Below are 19263 nucleotides of genomic sequence, written 5' to 3'. Positions count from 1 at the left end.
GCCAAGTAGTTATAATGGGACAGTAGCATGAATCACAGGCTCTGTATAGCCACCAGCCAGGCCGTAAAGACAGAAACGAGCTGACGTCTGCAAACGCACACAACTAGTCAAAAGGGGTGCTTAGATCCTTTGTTATGGTTAGCTATACTGCCCCACAACAGGATAAGGAAAAACAAAAGCTAGGTGGCTAGACACGATAGAAACGCTGAGCGCCAATTGACGGACCTCCTCTCTTTGGTATTTAGGTATGTCTTTGCAATTCATTCACATCCTACGAGCGCAGACGCACACCTCAATGCTCTCCTTCCCCCTTCCTGTTGTTGCATTTCAATGTAAATGGCAAGATGAATGGCTGCAGCTGGCTCATCAAAAGGCCAGCCCCAATAAAGGGCCTTGATGATTGAGATTCACCCAGGCCATAACAACTCGACCCAACCCCCATCCAGCACCGCCACATCCTCACATCATCTCACTTTATGGCTTACTGCAGGGACTTCTTCTTCCCAAGGCCTTTTTGAAATTGGGGAAAGTCTCTGGCCTTTCAATATTGAGACAATATTGCGGATAGAAGATGTTTTGAAACCAGCTCTTGAAGGAAAAAAAGATTTTTGCACTGTGTAAGACACTAAAAACACAAGTCCTCAAAAGCAGAGGATGCGCATTCAATTACACAGCTCTGTGTTTATGAATTCATGTAAACAAAAGGACTGGAAAATGAGAATCAAGCCCCCGCCGATGGCCCCAAACAGGCATGGTACGATATGGGAATCTGATAGTATGATAACCTTGGGCAAAAATATCACGATATAGCTGTATTGAAATTACAGCATAATTTCAAATCCCTTTTTTTAATATTACAGCATATTACAATAACATTCACCATGCTATATTAAAATAATTATGTAAATAACATCAAAACAACCCTTCGTGCTCACCAATAAACATATACATGAGTTCTTCCTTAAAGAACAAATCCAATTTAAACTGAAATTTGGGCACTTAAAATAAAATAAGTATTAATAAAAAGTACAAATGCACCAAAATATTTTTAAAAGAATATTTGAAATGAACTACCATTGAACGATAGTAGTTAATTTCTAATCAGTCATTCTACTATTATGTGTATTAATGAATAGTCATTTCATGTGGACGAGAAACTATTTCCCCTCTCATGCAGTTACACAATCACACAAAATCCTCCTCTACCAATAATAATAATAAAGCCAAAACTGCCCTGCAAAAGTATATATACATATATATATTTTGAGCCTTGAACACAATTCAAATAGTAGACTGACATCATATTGTTGTGCTGCTATTATTACCCGGAGGCAGGGCAGCCCTGTAAAAGTACACATTGCAAGCAAAATACACAACATAGTCAAACCCACCAAGTCCGCAATAACTGCAGTCTTTCCAGAGTCAAAAAGTTAAAAAAAATATAAATTAAAAAGGGGGAGGATTGTGATTTTATTTTGATGCGCAGTTGTGACAGTTGTGTGGGTAGCGCAAGCTAGCAATGGCAACAACTTGCATCATTCGTGTGTCCAACATAGCCTCTTAATTCAGTGACTTGTCACAACACTTGATTTTTTTTATTTTTTAATTCCCATTTCTTGCAAATTGGACAGCAGGGAGGAGTTTGCCCTGATAATGATTTAAGGGTTGAAGCACACATAGATAATGAATTATGCTAAGGTCAAACGTAAATTGAGCTATTCCAGCGACGCGATTACAACTAGTCAATGCAGTTCACGTAGCTATGCGTGAATCCATCCCGGTCGGCAAAATTGAAAGGTTTGAGGAGTGCAGATGGTAGCAAGCAAATTCGATCGAGATGGTACATATGAACTGGAAGACAACATTGTGTCGCTAAAACCAATCAAGGCAGAGAATTTATCGTACAAAGGTCTGACACATGAGACTTACCGGTATACAGGTTTCATTATTTTGATGGACAGCCATGAAACAAATCAACCGCCCTTATCTTTTCTTTAATAGCTCAGCATGTTGCTTGACAGGACATGATAGGGCTCCCAAAAAACGTAATTATAACTCGAGGGTACCCTTTCTACAAGTGTTGGTTTTGCTATACAAGTCAAGATGGTTGTAGCGTCTATGGAGCTATATGCACTTACGGCAGTGTCGTAAAGTGTTGCTTTCAGTGTCGTAAAGCAACACAAGTGTTGCGATGTTGGTGTGTGTTGTATCAAACAACTTTTATGATGAACTAAGATCTTGTTGGCGGTAGCACACGGCTGTTGTGTATTATTAGACGTTTCCCATTGCTGCCCTTGTTCCACGCAGGTAGTCCAGCTGATACAATTTTTTTTAAGAATAGCCAAAGACAGAGAGGCCAACTGCTATTCTCATCGACTACCATCTTATTTTTGCACTCTCAAACGTTTGTAAATCAGACACTTCACTGTTCTACAGAGCTTTATATTCCACAAAGACTAATGTCCTTCGTACATTGCCCAATTGAATGACAAGATACGGAAAAAACATGCGATTGCCGATTGGCAGAGTTCAAGCCTTAGCGATCGCCGATTGGCAGAGTTCAAGCCTTAGAGTAGTTCAACCACTAATCCATACAAGTAGCAGCTAATTAAAACAATGTTTTGTATAAACACAGAAATCTGGAACACAGCTAGGGTTTGCATGTGAGTGTGGCACGTTACAATTGGAGCAATGGCACCAACATGGTGTCCGCAAAGACCACATAAGTAGCTTGCAGGCCTGTTCTTATTTTTATTTTTTTTAAATTAAAAAAAAAAAAACACCTACAATGATATGGTTATCCTTTACAACATTTTATCGAATAAGCATGTATTCAGATAAAAATCATGTTTTATTTAACCCTAACCTAAATTGGAAAGTAAACGTGATTTCATCTGTGTTACTCTGGTAAGGAAAAAAAAAACAGTTGTCCTGTAGCAAGAGTGGTCACCGTCATCGCATCTATACATTATTTGGTATGTTTAGGTTTATTTGGAAGTGTTTGGCGTCTTGTTTCATGCAGCACATTCTGCCGTGTATTCCATTGCACTTATGGCCCAACAAGCAAAAATAAATAAATTGATATCGTACTGTGCGGTGACGAGTAATCTCATTGCGTTTAAATCTCGCAAGATCTCGTTGTACAAGGTCTTGTCTCATCCCTACCATCCATGTAAAGTATAAAGAACTTCGACAGTGGAAACTGTGAGATCCGTACAGCTTTTCGCATCTCTAAATCAAGTAATTTTACGCGCAACAATGTAAGCAACAAAGTGGATGAGGATAACTTTGTATTCCTCACAATAGAAGTGAGTACGGAATGTGAAAATTCACAAATTTCTGTCCTGCCATTCTAGCACTCAACATTTTCATTGCTGCTGTTACATATAAATGCAAAAGAAGAAAAACTGGCAGCAGGGCTTGGATCCTCATTTTGTGCCTGCGGTATTTTCACAAAAACAGCTACCTGGAAAAAAGTTGGAAAATCCTGACTGCGTTAAAAAGGACGACAGACAACCCTGCTTTACCTGCAAAGCATTCGGGAGCAGCAGCAAGATGCCAGAAATGCAAATCTTTGCCTTTTGACGTCAACTACTCTTGGCCAAGAGAAAATGTGTCGTGTTGCAGAGGACTTTAATAGTCTTAACAGGCAAAGTTAAAAACATTGTCCGCCATCGGGACGTCCGAAAGCTCAATTTGAGGCTCTGAGAAGCCACAGTATTGTAGCCCGCCATTTTGCTCTGTTTCACTTCAATCATACAAGGAGGACCAGAGTGAATTTCAAAGGGCTTCTGAATTTCAGATTAAAGTTCATAAAAAAAAAATTGACGTTAAAAAAAAACAAAAAAACGCTTCAAACCACCCTGTCGCGAGATGCTGGAGCACAGACCGAGCTAAGAAAGAGGAGTAGCTCTACTTGTTTACCAAAAAGGACCACACGCTCAGCACAAGGGGGGAGGGGAAAGCCTGCGGAAAGCAGCCAGAGTGCTTGCACAAGTTGTAGCTACATGCCTCAGCTCTCCAAACTAACACAACACTCAAAAACGCTTTTCTTGGCAAGAAGTAAGGAGGAGGCGCATCATTTTATAGGATATGTGATGAGAATGTCGTAACACCAAGTTTTCCGCTGCGCAGAAAGTAACTAGATGTCATTTTCTGCTGTTGTACTCAGGTTACGCAACACTAGAATGAATATTGCATCATTTTTTGGGCTTGAGTAAGAAATATTGACATTCAGACGTGAAACAAACAATATTCATATTCCTACAAAAGTTTTCATTTGAGTTGCTTTCAATCGAGGGTTCAAACTATTTATGTATTTTTTTACGATGAAAAAAACTGTTTAACGTCGCTGTCGGGCATATTACGAATTTATTCTATCGATTATTTCATCGAACGTTTCGATACCTTTTTTTTTTGCACTGGACTGTACAAACGCTGCTTCTTAATCAACCTTTGTTGTTAATTTGTTATTGTTTAATGGTCGGAAACACCTGAGAGGATTTTAATATTATACCCGCCAACCTTTTTGGAATCTTCAGTAACTTGTTCAGTTTTCCAAAGTAAATGATGCTTGCTAATGACCAAATTTTGATTAAACAAAAAATAATCGTCTGCATACGTGAAAAACTTCAGAAATCAGAAAACAATTAGTCGAATGCTAAGATCAGATGCTTTGAACGATTTGAAGTTGAATGGTTCTAAACACCTCTACAACCAAATAAATCGTCTTAATTAAATACACTATAAAGAGTAATAGTTTAGTTAGATGAAAAAATATGTATTTAATTGCAAGAATGCAGACATTCAACTTGTCACGTGTTGAAAGTCACAGCGGTATATTGCAAAGTCCAAACTTTGAAGCAAGCAGGATTACAAAAGAAAAACTATTGCACAGTGTGGTTGACAGATTGTGATGTCATTTGTTCAGGAGTCTGATTGTGTGTGGGCAGAAGCTATTTTAAGTCCTGCCTTTCTGGCTGTAACACTCCTGTAGCGTCTGCCAGAGGAAAGAAGCTTGCAAAGTGTGTTGTTGTCTCTGATTATGTCCTGCGTACGTTGCAGTTTTAATGATACGCTTGAAAACCCATTCTGTCCTGTCCGGTACAACTCCAACCTCCAATAGCAGACTGTGATGGAGTTGATTAAGAGTTTCTCTATATGCATGTGTAGAGGTTGCTGAGTAAAGTGGTGGTGGGAATTGGTAGATGGACAAAAAACACGCTCAAGAGTATATTTTCCAAAGTTTGTTCTTACACCCCAAAATGCATGCATTTTTAATTCTCCACTGTCCACACTAAAGTCACAGGCACGCTGGAGCCTATCCCAGCTATCTTTGGGCCAACAACAGTTCTTAGTTTAAAACTGAGCAGTGTGTATATTCCCTAACTTGTACATTACAGTAGTCATCTTTAGGTGACTTTCTGAAGCGTTCGATTTTGGCTTAGGTAGCACAACAGCAGGGTTATACCAGTATTTACCACTATTAAGGCCTAATGTGAAATAAAAAATACCTCCCCAGAAGAAGAATCAGATGAGCTTGGCGGGCGAAATCAAAGCATTGATCCGGCAACATTGAGGTGGCACGTGCACAACAATGTCTCTTCGGAGGTTGCAAGCTTGCTGTGATATTCCTGCTCGTTTCCAGTCTGTTCATGCAGAACAGCTTGGCTTTTACATCATACGCTGATCAGGACCTTTTCGACGCTGGACTGCAAATTACAATCATTTTATCAGCAAACTTTGACTCATCCCTGAGTTGTGGAGAAGATCCAATGTTTCGCAGTCTACCCGGCCGACTGGAAGCGCTCGCAGGCGGCGGTAAACCAAAGCAGGTTGAGCTAAGTTAAAGCTAAATCCAACCGATTGCCTCGACCCAGCATGTTCTTTGATAATGACCGCACATTAGCGAACATGATTGATGACTTGCAATTTTGGATTACGCAACACACAAATGTCATATGCTGCAATGCCTTGTTAATTTGGCAATTACCAATTGGTTTTGGATTTGCCTAAGGTTAGCAGTAAATAGCCAGAAATCTGTTAATTTTCCTTGAGTAATGCACCAATATTTCTTTTCACAAAGTTTTAAATTTGTTTTGTCACCGAAAGTAGGCTGTTTTCCGCATTAGAGTGGACCCCCACTCTACGAAATTAATCCGTTCCGCAGTTGGGATTGTAAAGCGAAATCGTCGTATGGTGCACAATAGAAACCAATGGTAATCAGCCAATGCGTATAAAACACCAAAATATACATATTAAAAATCAGTAAAGAAATAGTATAGTAAGTGCTGCTTATATATACTATACATGTATATAATTAAATATCATCACAAATACAAAAATATATAAAAGGATTTATTTACCTTAGGAGAGACGTGGCTTTTTATGGCCATATTCCCCGCCAAGGGTAGCCTAGCCTAGCGTTCTTCGTATTTCTTGATTATCTCCAGCTTCATTTCCATACTAATCATTTTGTTACTTATTTATTATAGATGTATATTTATATACAGATTTTTTTAAACAGTATCTTGTTCGACAGGATCTTTGTACCATTCTAGCCCTAAAAAAAAAAGACATCATAATAGAATTAAATATTTCCAAAACAGATCTTCCTCCCTCGATCATCTGAAAATTATGTGATCGAGCCTGATTTTCAATCATGCAAATGGAATCTGGATATTCCTAGTGTGTGTGCGTGTGTGTGCGAAAGAGAGAATTTCTTGTTCACAGGAGTATTATAGAAGCATTTGAAATGCTTATTTTATATTTTGGGTGTTTTCTTTAGATAGAAAATTCTACGAAGATAGCAGCCACTAAGACACGGCACTACCGAGGAACAATGTCATTTTTGAAGTTTGAGTAGATGTATAAGACATAAGCTATTCCAAAAACATTGATAAAGGTAGTTATAAAAGTGAAAATATTATAAACGTATAAAATAATCTGACACTATACCAACTGATCAAATTATGAATGTAGCAAGTATGGAAAGCCAAGCTATATGTCTTCAAGAACACACCCAAAGGATGATCCATCTGATTCTTAAGGAACAACGTAGCGCTAGAAGCTCAATTAAACAAACTTTCGCAGAAAGTGGGGAGAATTCAGTTGAGGGGACTGTAATACGTGAGTCAGCATCGTCAACATGAACCCAACAAGCTCCAAAGACCTCTGGGTACCTTAGTGGAAAATAGCAGCAGCAGCACTGCAGTGTTTTCCTCGCCATTGGTCCTGCACCAAAGACGAGAGCTTGCTTGACTGCTCAGCCACAAGCCCACCATGTTGAGCATGATATTCAACACGTAAAACACAGCTTCTCCCCTTGGATCACTGTCACAACCACAACTGATCTCCACCTATAACTAATCAAACCTTCTATTATTATACACACAAAAATTGAAGCTTATTTCTTCGAAGATCACTCACACGTTTGACTGGTGGATCGTTCTACGTGTCTAGATTCTAGATGGAGGTATGAAGCTTATGAACATTTAAAATGTGTGTCAGTGCAAGCTTGACTATAAAATCCAAACAGCAAATAGGTAGTAAAGAGGTCCTGGATTGGGCCAATAACAAGTAAAAGTCCCCAAGTATATTGATACCTTGGAAGAATATTACAGAAGACTGCTGCATGGAGAACCGTTTCTATTTAGGTCAATCTTGAGTGCATGGAACAAATCAAAACAAAAATAAAACGTAAGCACAAAGGCGATCCCATCAAGGCACTTTCCCACGGCTTTTATCCAAAAATAAAAAAGCAAGACTTCTAAATATAACACCGCCAGAAAGAGAAAATCAAGATTCCATTAACCGCATACAAATGAATACATCGTTTCAAATTGTGCACAAAACATGACCAAATGTAGAAAATAAAAATTGACCTTTGTTGCTAGTCACAACATAGCAGATTAGCACACAATACAGCCCAGTTTGTTGTCGATACCGCGCTGACCGTGTGAACCTTGGATGAAAAAAAAAAACAAAAAACAGTCGTACTTACCTAATTTGGGATTTCCTTAACAGGAGAACGAAACGTTTATTTAATGCCACGGTGCGTTCAGCCAATGCTAGATGGTCCCATTTGTTGTGTTCGTTTTAGCACACACAGTCCCGGAGACATCCGCATAGACTTGCAAGGACCATGGCAGCTAAAAGCAGCCCAGCAAAGACGAGGCTAGCGCTAGCTTGTTCAAAACCATACACACCAACAAGAAGACGACAAGAGGAAAGACGACTCCAATATCCACAAAAACACGGTTGCGACGCACTTAATTCTTCTTCACTTCCGAGTACAAAGCTTCATCGGTCCTCTTGCGTTACGGCAGTTTTGATTCGATGAAGGAAACCCATCAAAATAGCACAGAATGTTTCGATAAAGTCATCAGCGAACCCATTCGAGCGTTTTTCAAGCGGCCTTCGACTTCGAGGTGCAGGACGGAAACGCTCGGGAAATGGAAGCCGTCTTGTGATTGGTTGAAAACGTCATCGCGCACGATGAAACTGCCTCCATTTTGGATCCGGAATGGATTCATCCTGTTTTATCAAAGTACAAGGAATGCCCCAAAATGGCCGACCGTGTTTGTAGTTTCAACCCAACAGCCCGCGCTACTGTTACAACAGAACGACCAATCGCGACAAAGAAGTACAGACATTGGGTGCGTTCGATATGGAATATTGAAAATCGTGTTTACGACTTGAATTGTTTCTCCGTGCGATAACGACAGTATAAAATAGAAGCGAAAACCTTGCAATTATAAGTAAATGGCGCAAAAGCAAATAATATATATATTTTGGCTTTATCCGGGTTCAATATGAGAACCTATTTAACAGAAAATATGTAGAAATACCACATCGTGTTAATGAATCCTCCAGGAGAATGTTACTTTAGTAATAATTGCAACTATATCCAATTTGAAATGCGGGATAAAGTTTTGGTAAAAATATGTACGTATGCATCGGCGAGGCTGGCCGCAAATATTTAAAAAGACATTAGCAAATACACAAATTGTAGCGCATGGTCAAGTAAGACAGTCGTTGAGAAAAACGGAACGATCTGGTATATAAATCGGGCGCACCCATCAGTCGACCAGCAACCAGCCTGAATAGAACAAGCTTTTCAATTGGTACAAAAAGTCCTGGGATCTCATTGGTCATCATTATGTATGTCACTCTCAACTCTGTCAGTGACCTCGTTGCGTACGATTGTTTTTGACAACACAACTGTAAAGTTTAACGTGTTGAATAGTTTCAAAATTTCAACAAATAAATGTGTTATTAAAGAAACGCACCCTGTGAAGTTTATGGTCAATGTGGCGTTACGCAAAACAAACCTCAGAGATATTTAACTTGATGGATAGCGTCCCCTGCTGGTACTGCTGAATACGTAACCCATAAACACTCACCCACCACAACGCATTTTGTCTAAATATCTGCTTCCTTCTTGTATAATTGTATAATAAAACCAAACATTATTGTATTAAAACGAATTCAATTCATTTTCAACAATATATGCAAGGATGCAAACGGCGAGTCGATTGGGGAGTGCATTGCTTGTACGTTGCTTCACTTTTTTTTTCTTCACGAGTCGTTACAACAGGTTAAGAATAATGTTGGTGGTATAGATACGCATTTTTTGCAACTACATGATGTACATTTTTTTAATCTACTGTAATTGTTTCATTCAGGATGCACAAATGCGTGCGCAGCTCGCCCCTCCTGAACACGACTTTAATTTAACCCCGATTTCAACATGAATGCAAATATAAATTCAAATGTACACGCCCAGTTGAATTTTGGTAACACACATTAACCGTTAAAATAAATTAAATCCAGTGCATATTACTTTTGCGTTTGTCTTGTATTTCCGGGAAGTGCGTCACGCAGTTGGATAATATTACAAGCTAGCTTAAAGCATGTCAGTCAACAAACGCGTAAATGTTTGATTAAACACCAGCGATGTTTATTCGGTAGATAAAACAAATTTCCGTACCAATCGAGATCATGGCGGCGTCGTTGTTGCAGCATCGTGTTCGCCTTTGTGCGAAATATGCCAGAGGTTTAGCTTGGACTTGGTCTAAGCAAAACTGTCACATATTAGCCAACAGGGCGACGACCAACCGCGCTGTCAACAATGTCATCTTCAGAAAGATGCTTTTTGCAATGTCCGAGAGGACTCTTACTGGACAACATCGAAAACTAATCCAGGTAAGAAACGCTTGTTTGTTAGTTAAACAGCTCTAATACATACCGACAAAATATTTTAAATAACTTCTTCAGACGGACTGAAACATTTTTGTCCACTGTAGTGGACATTTGGTTTTGGTCGATGCGTTTGGAGGTCCCGTACTGATAGTGCAACAAAATATCACAAGTATTGTTATTATATACTTAATTATACTAGGGCTGTGCAGTATTAGCCAAAAACTACTTGACTTGTGTAAATCATTCTTGACTATTACAAATTTAATTGATCTACAACAAAGTAATAACTCAACAAACATTTGTTTAAAAGTTTAAATGATTTAAAAAAACGATTCACACGCAACCATAATAATGTACCCTCATTTTCAAAATATTATTAACTTAAACTCAACATTCTCATAACTTGTGTAAATACCAAAGTTAAGGGGCTAGTAACGGTTATGAACATGTCTTGTGAACCACCCATCAATTATGCTGTCACCTTTTCGAAACCTTGGTTTTTAGCACATTTTTAAATAGTCTATTTTGAAAATGACAAATCATCAAATTAATTTATTGCTCACCCTTATGATAGTGTGTGTGTCTGTCTATCTATATATAGTTATATACATATAAATCACATTAAATGATATGTCATCCATTGCTTGTAATTGTCACTAAAAAAAATACTACATTCAATATCAGATGTTCTCACATCTTAATGTTTATGTTCCAGAGTATTCTCAACAGACCGTTGAGTCCCGCGTTGGCTGGAATCAGTAGAGATTTAATCAGAAACCACCTGCTTCAAAATCCAGTGGGTTTGGTAAATTTATTAGGTAATCTTTTTTTTCACATCACAAAATCCTACAATAATCTGCATCTTCTAATCTAACCCTTTAAATGGAAAACATGATTTCATTCCAGGGTCAACAAACCTCTTCAGTACATCCCAGTCCAAACAAACGAAAGATAAAAATAATCCACCAAAAGGAAAAACCCCAGAAGAAGATGAAGGTAAAACTATACTCGAGTATGCATTGTGTATTTTTTTCTTGTATGTACATAACAGTCCACTCTCTACACAATCGTCTTCCTCAGAGGAAAAGAAACGGCGCGAGCAGGATGAGCAGATGTACCGAGAGCGCCTGCGGACGCTCTTCATCATAGCGCTCATTATGAGCCTGCTAAACTCTATAAACACAAGTGGTGGCAATATCTCTTGGAATGACTTTGTCAATGAGATGTTGGCGAAGGGAGAGGTGTCACGTGTCCAGGTGGTTCCCGAAAGTGACATTGTGGAAATCTACCTTCACCCTGGGGCAGTCATCTTCGGCAGGCCTGTATGATGGCCGCCATTTCCTATGACCAACATCAAAACATTAACAGTACTTCAGATTTTTTTTTTTTGGAACTAATTCTTCCATTTTTTCATCTCTCTGGTAGAGGCTCGCACTCATGTATCGAATGCAGGTTGCCAACATAGACAAATTTGAGGAGAAGCTGAGGGCTGCCGAGGAGGAGCTAAATATTGACATTAAGGACCGGATACCTGTCTCCTACAAACGCACTGGATTCTTTGGAAAGTAAGAACCTCACTTTAAAAAAAAAAACAACACAAAATGTTGTTTACTAGTTGTTCTACACCACAGGTGTCAAAGTCAAGGCCCGGGGGCCAGATCCGGCCCGCCACCTCACTTTTCGTGGCCCTTGAAATGCTGATTTGACTTCAGGTTTCTGACTAAAATACCAAAATTGCAAGCTGTCTAACTGTTAAAAAATTGGGGGAAGAAAAACAAACATTTTCTTATTCTCCAAATCTCTTTTGAACAGTTTTTGCCAGCTTCTGATATCAAATCTTGGTAAATGTGTGATCAACACACTTAAAATGTATTTGAATTCACAGCCCTCTGACAGAAACTATCACTACAATGCGGCCCAAAATAAAAATTTGTTTGACACCACTGTTCTACACAGTCCATCAAGTCCACGTGCCGTCAAGTACAGTCCGTGAGATTAAACAGCATTCTGAGTCATATTTCATTTGTGCAATATCACTTATTTTCCATCAAATAGTACCACAATTTTGCTACTTGCTGTCAAGTGAAAATAAAATCACCGTTGCACAGGGCTTATGTAACGACGAGGGATTAAGGATGCACCAAATTTTCGGACACCTAAAATGTTCCCGCGAAAAATTGGAACATTCCCCTGATTTCAACTTGATGTTTCATTGCAGTGCAGTTTATGCTCTTGGGATGGCGGCAATCGGCGTGGCTATTCTCTGGTACATTTTTCGCCTGGCAGGCATGGGTGGAAGAGAAGGTGGCTTCGGTGCATTTGTAAGTGAGAAATACTGATTGCAGACTGTGTTAAAAAGAAAATAAAGTCTCATGAAGCACTTTTGATCATTTTTTTTGCTCCTCTAGGTGGCACTCTTTTTTTTTTTTTTTAAAGATGCATTGGAAATATTCATTTTCATTGCATGAGTCTTTACCTTTAAAGCAGTGCTTCTCAAATAGTGGGGCGAGGTGATGCCAGGAAAAAGGCTTTGTTTTTGTCACGTGGAAAGTAATTGCAATAAAGTAATCATTTTCATCATTTTCTTTTAGTTTCATCCACTTTGGTGCGCTTTCTTCTTTTTTTTCCGTTTTAGACTAAGCTGTAACCCCTATAAACGCGATAAAAATAATTAACAGTTGTTGAAAGTTGATTTATATTGCGTTTTTCTGTTGTTAATATTAAAAAGGATATATGTGTAGGTATACTTAAACAATTTTCATCAATAATAATCTTAGTTATAGTCAATGCATGGGGGGGGGGGCAAAATCTTTCTCTTTTCTGGGAGGGGGGCCTGGCAAAATATAGTTGAGAAACACTGCTTTAAACCAAGAGCACTATCCAGAGTAAATTACTTTCACAAGTGCTTCACGAAGCTTCGTTTTGTCATCATTACTCTTAGTTCATGTCATGTGCGCACAATTTTCTTAACAGAATCAGCTGAAGATGGCGAAATTCACCATCGTGGATGGCAAGTCAGGGAAAGGCGTGAGCTTTAAAGACGTGGCAGGCATGCATGAGGCAAAGGTGGAAGTGAAAGAATTTGTTGACTATCTCAAGGTAACAAGCGTCACTGTTGACATTTGACATTTCCTCAGATGAAAACGAAATTGACGACGTTGTCTTGTACTCAGAATCCCGAACGATACCTCCTTCTGGGAGCCAAGGTTCCAAAGGGGGCATTGTTGCTTGGACCACCAGGCTGCGGGAAAACCTTGCTGGCAAAGGCCGTCGCAACAGAGGCGCAGGTTCCATTTCTGGCGATGGCTGGCTCGGAATTTGTTGAAGTCATCGGAGGTACGCGGATGGTTCTGTCGAGACATATTTTTACAAGGTGTAATTGGCGTTACGTTGCGTTAATGATTAACCCGTCTTATCCTATGTTGCAGTAAGGGCAAAAAAATATATAACAACAGTGTGGTCCCCATACAACGTTTTCCACTTCCAGTTAGGCCTGCACAATTATGGCCAAAATAATAATCAAGATTATCGTGGTTAATATTGAAATCACAATTATTCATCATGTCTGGTCAAACATGTCCATTTATTGCAGTTTTTTAAACAATCAGTATATTAATGAGGCTTCAAGGCTTGATCCTTATGAGTAATAACAATAAAAAAAATTAAAGTAATTATTAATATAAACAAATTCACCCCCCGAAACATGGCAAAAACTTAGCACACAGGGCAACACAGCTAACTTACTTGTTGAGTGTAAACCAACGAAATAAATATGCCTACTTAGAACCAAGCACATTATAAAAGTAAATGTTAATCAATTAGCAGTCAGAATGACATTTTCGGTCATTTCTAACCGAATTGATTCCAATTTTTTGTAGATCGGATTTTTCCAAATGGGTCTCAATTGACAGCTAGCACGGTATAGAAACTCAACGCCATTTCACACTGCTAAATAATATGCAGTATTAGAGTGAGAAAAACAGATGCTTTTGTCATGCAAACGTGTGGGAAACATTGCTCCCTTGTGGTAGGATGACAAAGTGCTTGATTTGACTTAATTAAAAAAAAAAGTGCTTGACTTTTCAAATGTTAATATCGCTGAGGATTAGCTTAATTAATCGTGGCAGCCAATATCGTGATCGTGATTAAAATTTGATTATTTCCAGTATGATACCAATATTGGCTGCATCGATGATTGTCCAATATCGATCCAAAATCAGCCTGTATTATCTTAATATTTTTTTTATGAAACTTTAGAAGAGACTTGATGTAGTAGTACTATTTAGTAACATTAGATATGAGAATATACGACACATTTATTCCATACATTGGGGCAGTGCTTCGTAATTATATTATGCAAAGCATATTTTTGCAAAACTGTTTATAGTAAGGGTGACGAAAAAATAAATCATGTCTGTATAACCCGAATGCAAAGTACCGTTTTAAAAAATAGTAAGTCAACAGCATAATATAAAATTCAACGCTTCATTCAAGTTGAAAATCAGAACTAGCTTAACGGCTCGAAAATAACTCCAAATGTTTTTAGGCCTGGGTGCCGCCAGGGTTAGGAGCCTGTTCAAGGAGGCTCGCGGCCGGGCGCCCTGCATCGTCTACATTGATGAGATCGATGCCGTGGGAAAGAAGCGTTCAACCAACATGTCCGGCTTCTCCAACACCGAAGAGGAGCAGACCCTCAATCAGCTGCTGGTTGAGATGGACGGTGGGAAGCGTTTTTTTGCCATAGAGAGCTTCTTATCTCGCCTTATCTTGAATTACTTAGAATTTTTTTTTTTCCCTGCAGGGATGGGAACAACCGACCATGTGATCGTCCTGGCCTCCACGAACAGAGCGGACATTTTGGACAATGCTCTGATGAGACCCGGAAGACTGGACCGGCACATTTTTATAGATCTTCCAACCTTGCAGGTGAGCGCGTTGTGAACTGAAATGGAATTTAACCCCAACCTAAACTGCTTGGTTTTAATCCATATGATTCCGGAGCTTGAATAAAACCAAAACATTTGTATTTTACTCAGGAGAGGATGGAAATCTTTGAGCAACATCTGAAGATCCTGAAGCTTAGCCAACCTGCCAGCTTCTACTCCTTGCGCCTGGCGGAGCTCACGCCTGGCTTTAGCGGTAGAAGAATGCCCGCCAAGCATTTTCTTGTTTGCTCCATCATAGCATCAGTAACTTCTTGATCAGATTTCACCCGAGAAATGCGTTTGCGTCCGCAGGCGCGGATATCGCGAACATATGTAACGAAGCTGCCCTGCATGCTGCCAGAGAGGGGTACAAGTCTATCGATACCTTCAACTTTGAGTACGCCGTGGAGAGAGTAATAGCAGGTAAGGTAGAAGCTACATGCTTTTGTCTATCAATGTCGGTTAGCGCCGCCCTAGTGTGCCCCTGAAGCTTGCTCAAAAATGCATGAAAATGGAAAATTACAAACATGCCACAAACATTGAGGAAAGGAGATCTGAGAAAGCGCAGGTTCCTGTCCGCTCTCCTCGTGAGAAAAAGCTAGTTGCCTTCCTTCTGGCTTCTAGGTTGCCTGAACCAAACACCACCAGATGTTTTGGGGATTTTTTTGGCGGGGGATTAATATGGCTTTGGTCTATACCAATGGTTCTCAACGTTTTTGCAATGATAATCATATACCCCTTGTGATTTTTTTTTCAGCGCAGAGCTTTTTTAGGTAAAGTGAAATATTGCAGTAATAAAGTAAGTTGTGTAAAGGAGTCACTAAATAACACAGTTTAGCAATGCATTACCAAGTTGCAATTAACTTAAAAAGGAAAATGAACCGTCATTGCTGGAGAATTAATGTATAGCATGTTATGCAAAGTATAAAGAAAACAGTTACAGTATAATGTGTGATATGTAACGAAAATATTGAATCCACTTTTGAATGTGACTCTTTCCATACTTTTAATTTCCATTGAGAAAAAAAAAACAGAGCATGCAAATGTGCAATTTCAGGAAGTGTAAAGAGGAGCAAGATCCTCTCCAAAGAGGAGCAGAAGGTGGTGGCCTTCCATGAGTCGGGCCATGCATTAGTAGGATGGTTGCTCGAGCACACGGAGGCAGTCATGAAGGTAACAAACCGCGTAATTATTATTATTATTTTTTTTTTTCCAACAGCTCCAATTGAACTCCCCCAGTTGAAGCGTAATTTCCCCATCACTACAAATTAGCAATCATTTGCTTCATGCTCCAATTAGTTTGCTCTTAATTTGAAAAGAAACAGTTCCTGTCACTGCATTATAAAAGTAACTGCAGTAATCTTGTTAAAATCTCACGCAATGCTTTGGTGTTTATTTAAAAAAAAAAAATCAGTAATGATTTTTGACTGACTTTTGGTTGTTTCAGGTGTCCATCGCACCTCGGACAAACGCGGCCCTGGGATTTGCCCAGATCTTGCCTCGTGACCAGTACCTGTTCACCAAGGAGCAGCTGTTTGAGCGCATGTGCATGGCTCTGGGAGGAAGGGCCGCAGAAGCCATTACGTTTAACAAGGTTACGACAGGTACGCAATTCTCCTCACCGACAGCGATGGCCTAATTCTTTCTTTGTCCCCAAGAGACAGGACATTTTCATATAAAAGTGACTTTGCCATTTTGAAGAATGTTTATATCACGTGCATTTCAATCAACTTCTATCACATTTACAATGTGTAACTAATTATGATTGCTGACTAAAGCATTTTTTGGGAGGGGCTGGGTAATAATGGTGCAGTCAAATTCATTGAATTATAGTGACCTTTTTTCTTCTTCTTCTATTTCACGCTCAATTGAAAGTTCTTCTGACCCCTAGGAGCTCAGGACGACCTGCGTAAGGTGACACGCGTGGCCTACTCCATGGTGAAGCAGTACGGCATGTGCAGCAGCGTCGGCCAGGTGTCCTTCCCCGAAACGGAGGAGCAGGGCGCTATTGGCCGTCGACCGTTCAGCCAAGGACTCCAGCAGCAGATGGATCTCGTCAGTTCACACTTTCCGTTAATATCAACGCAACGTCCGCTTTATTAGTTTAATCATATTATTGTTTTATACAGTTCATATGAACTTGACACATTTATGCTTTCAGGAAGCTAAGATGCTAATCGCCAGCGCCTACCGGCATACAGAAAAGCTGCTATTGGACAACAGAGACAAGTTGACGTTGGTATGCTCTCTCTTCCTGGAAATGTTTTTACATTTAATTACAAAATTAAACCTCGATCTATAATCATTTTGGACTATTACAAAGAATATAAAGCCAACGAATATTTATTTAAAGGGACAACGTGTAAGATTTAGAGCGTTTTTCATGACGGACAGCAGGAGGTGCTGCAGGTGCTGCATTTACCATTGTCCGTAGCTGTAACAGACATGGCCGCCTCCGGAGGGGTGCCACCCCCCTATGTAATATCATTTCATGACAACTAGACCTAAGATTATATTTGAAACATTAAGAACACGTGTATTTGCAAAGTTTTGATATTTACAATCATTTAATTTATTCCTTTTGAATTAAAAACCGTCTAAATCTTACACATTGTCCCTTTAAGGCTCTGGTAACAACTGATCCTAGCTCACCTGGCCCACAAACGGATTTAATCCAACCCGCGAGAAGATTTTGTCACGTGAAGTACAAAAATGAGCTGAATTTTTTCAATAAGTCAAACACTTTAAATGATTTATGATTAATAGTAATGTCGATGTTTTGTGATTAACAGTGATGTTGTGCTTGTACTATTTTAGAGAGTATTAACATAGAATTGTATCTCTGAAGTGGATGTTTTAAAGGTTTTTAAATATATACCATGATTTTATGGATCCGGCCTTCTTGGGAATAAATTTTTCTATGTGCGGCCCTCAAGATAAACTAAGCTTTTGCGCCGCGATTTCTTCTTTGCAGTTGGCCAACGCTCTGTTAGAGCGTGAGGTGGTGAACTACGACGACATCGAGGCTTTGCTGGGTCCTCCGCCCCACGGGCCAAAGAAAATGATTCTCCCGCAGAGCTGGGTGGAAGCTCAGAGGGACAAGCAAGACACGGGCGAAGACGAACCGCAGCCACCTTCACGCAGACGCAACGAAGACGACTTGAATCCAGAGATGGCCTGAAGTTTGCGCCAGACTTCCTCTCAGCTGCTATCTTTTTTTTTTTTTTTTTTGTGAAATAACTGAGTGAATTTGTCCTTTGAAGTGGACATGTTGACTACATACCCTCCTGAGACCCAACCAGTTTATTTGTGTCCACCACAGTGGACATTTGTTTTTGGTCTTCTGACTCATTTACGCTAAGCTACTAAGTCCTAATGTGCTTACTAGAGGACATCTTGGCCTTAACAATGTCTCATGTCTTTGGCTGGGACGTGATTATCTATGCTATCTTGCTGAGACAAAATGGACACAAACAGTGGGCACAAATAAAGAAGCACTCAGGATTATATTACAAACAACCCTGAAAAGTGTCAGAATGACGAGAAAATTAAAGTTACAACTTTTCATTGTAAAGCGTTTTGTTGGCTTATTTATTTTATTTTATTTTTGGGGGGGGGTACACTTTCTCTACAGCATTGAGCTGTATATTTTATGGCCGAAAATAAAAATGAATTGCAATAAACGGAAGTATTGGAGCAAATTTAAAGTTTTTTAAGGCCCATATCACGACATTTTAAACTTCCCATAGTGAAATAAATGCATATAAATTACTTTCGGCATATCGGCGAGTTAAATTCTTATTCAATATGAGGTTTATGGTACCTACATTTCTAAACAGGAAGTGAAATAGGAACCCGCACCTCTCACAGTATGGCTGCCTTGACCCATCCAATATGTCGTTCAACAACGACCGGCGTCGAAACCTCCATCGATCCATCTTCTTGAGCGGACATCCTCAGAGGGCTTGCGGGTGATGGAGACTATCCCGGCGAGTGAATAAATGACCACAAAACAGGCGTAATACTTTACATTTAAATGCAAAACACTGTCAACGCGCCGCCGTCACCAAGAGCTGTTCATCTTATCAAATCAGTCCCTAGGGGAACACAGTATTTATAACAAAGGTTCCGCCCC

General features: G+C 39.5%; 2 protein-coding genes and 1 long non-coding RNA gene across 5 annotated transcripts in view; 1 reads left to right on the top strand and 2 right to left on the bottom strand.

The window, feature by feature from the left end:
• ankrd11 (ankyrin repeat domain 11) overlaps positions 1-8428 on the bottom strand; it is a 76169-nt gene extending 67741 nt beyond the window's left edge. For 2 of the 3 annotated variants that reach the window (XM_088412950.1, XM_088412952.1), the window contains exon 1: positions 8003-8428. The gene's annotated coding sequence lies outside the window, so the exon portion shown is untranslated. The remainder of the gene's footprint in view (positions 1-8002) is intronic. The other variant, XM_088412951.1, reaches the window with a different exon arrangement.
• Positions 8429-9880: 1452 nt separating this feature from the next.
• Positions 9881-18702, top strand: spg7 (SPG7 matrix AAA peptidase subunit, paraplegin). The gene is made up of 17 exons (XM_088413761.1): positions 9881-10206; positions 10919-11021; positions 11110-11199; positions 11284-11525; positions 11629-11768; positions 12422-12524; positions 13177-13302; positions 13377-13539; positions 14750-14923; positions 15005-15129; positions 15240-15342; positions 15441-15551; positions 16186-16301; positions 16576-16732; positions 17020-17183; positions 17290-17367; positions 18103-18702. Exons 1-17 carry the CDS (start codon positions 10003-10005, stop codon positions 18307-18309), a joined length of 2406 nt encoding a protein of 801 aa, XP_088269887.1. The 5' UTR covers positions 9881-10002; the 3' UTR covers positions 18310-18702.
• LOC148424296 (uncharacterized) lies at positions 10996-19197 on the bottom strand. Its single transcript, XR_015865464.1, has 2 exons — positions 18990-19197; positions 10996-13553 (listed from the first exon to the last, which is right to left on the bottom strand). It is a non-coding gene; the product is annotated as an uncharacterized LOC148424296 (long non-coding RNA).
• Between the last annotated feature and the right edge of the window lie 66 nt (positions 19198-19263).

Source organism: Hippichthys cyanospilos, chromosome 4 (genome assembly GCF_059441005.1).
Source record: "Hippichthys cyanospilos isolate Australia breed blue-spotted pipefish chromosome 4, RoL_Hcya_1.0, whole genome shotgun sequence".
Lineage (NCBI taxonomy): Eukaryota > Metazoa > Chordata > Actinopteri > Syngnathiformes > Syngnathidae > Hippichthys > Hippichthys cyanospilos.
Note: the sequence above shows the minus strand (reverse complement) of the source record. Positions and strands in the feature narration are given on the sequence as shown.

Bases quoted from the DNA above. Each gene is read 5' to 3' on its own strand.
- spg7 (XM_088413761.1), top strand. From the start codon at position 10,003: ATGGCGGCGTCGTTGTTGCAGCATCGTGTTCGCCTTTGTGCGAAATAT. The intron at 11,200-11,283 runs GTAAAACTATAC...CGTCTTCCTCAG, and splicing joins AACCCCAGAAGAAGATGAAG to AGGAAAAGAAACGGCGCGAG. The intron at 16,302-16,575 runs GTAACAAACCGC...TGGTTGTTTCAG, and splicing joins ACACGGAGGCAGTCATGAAG to GTGTCCATCGCACCTCGGAC.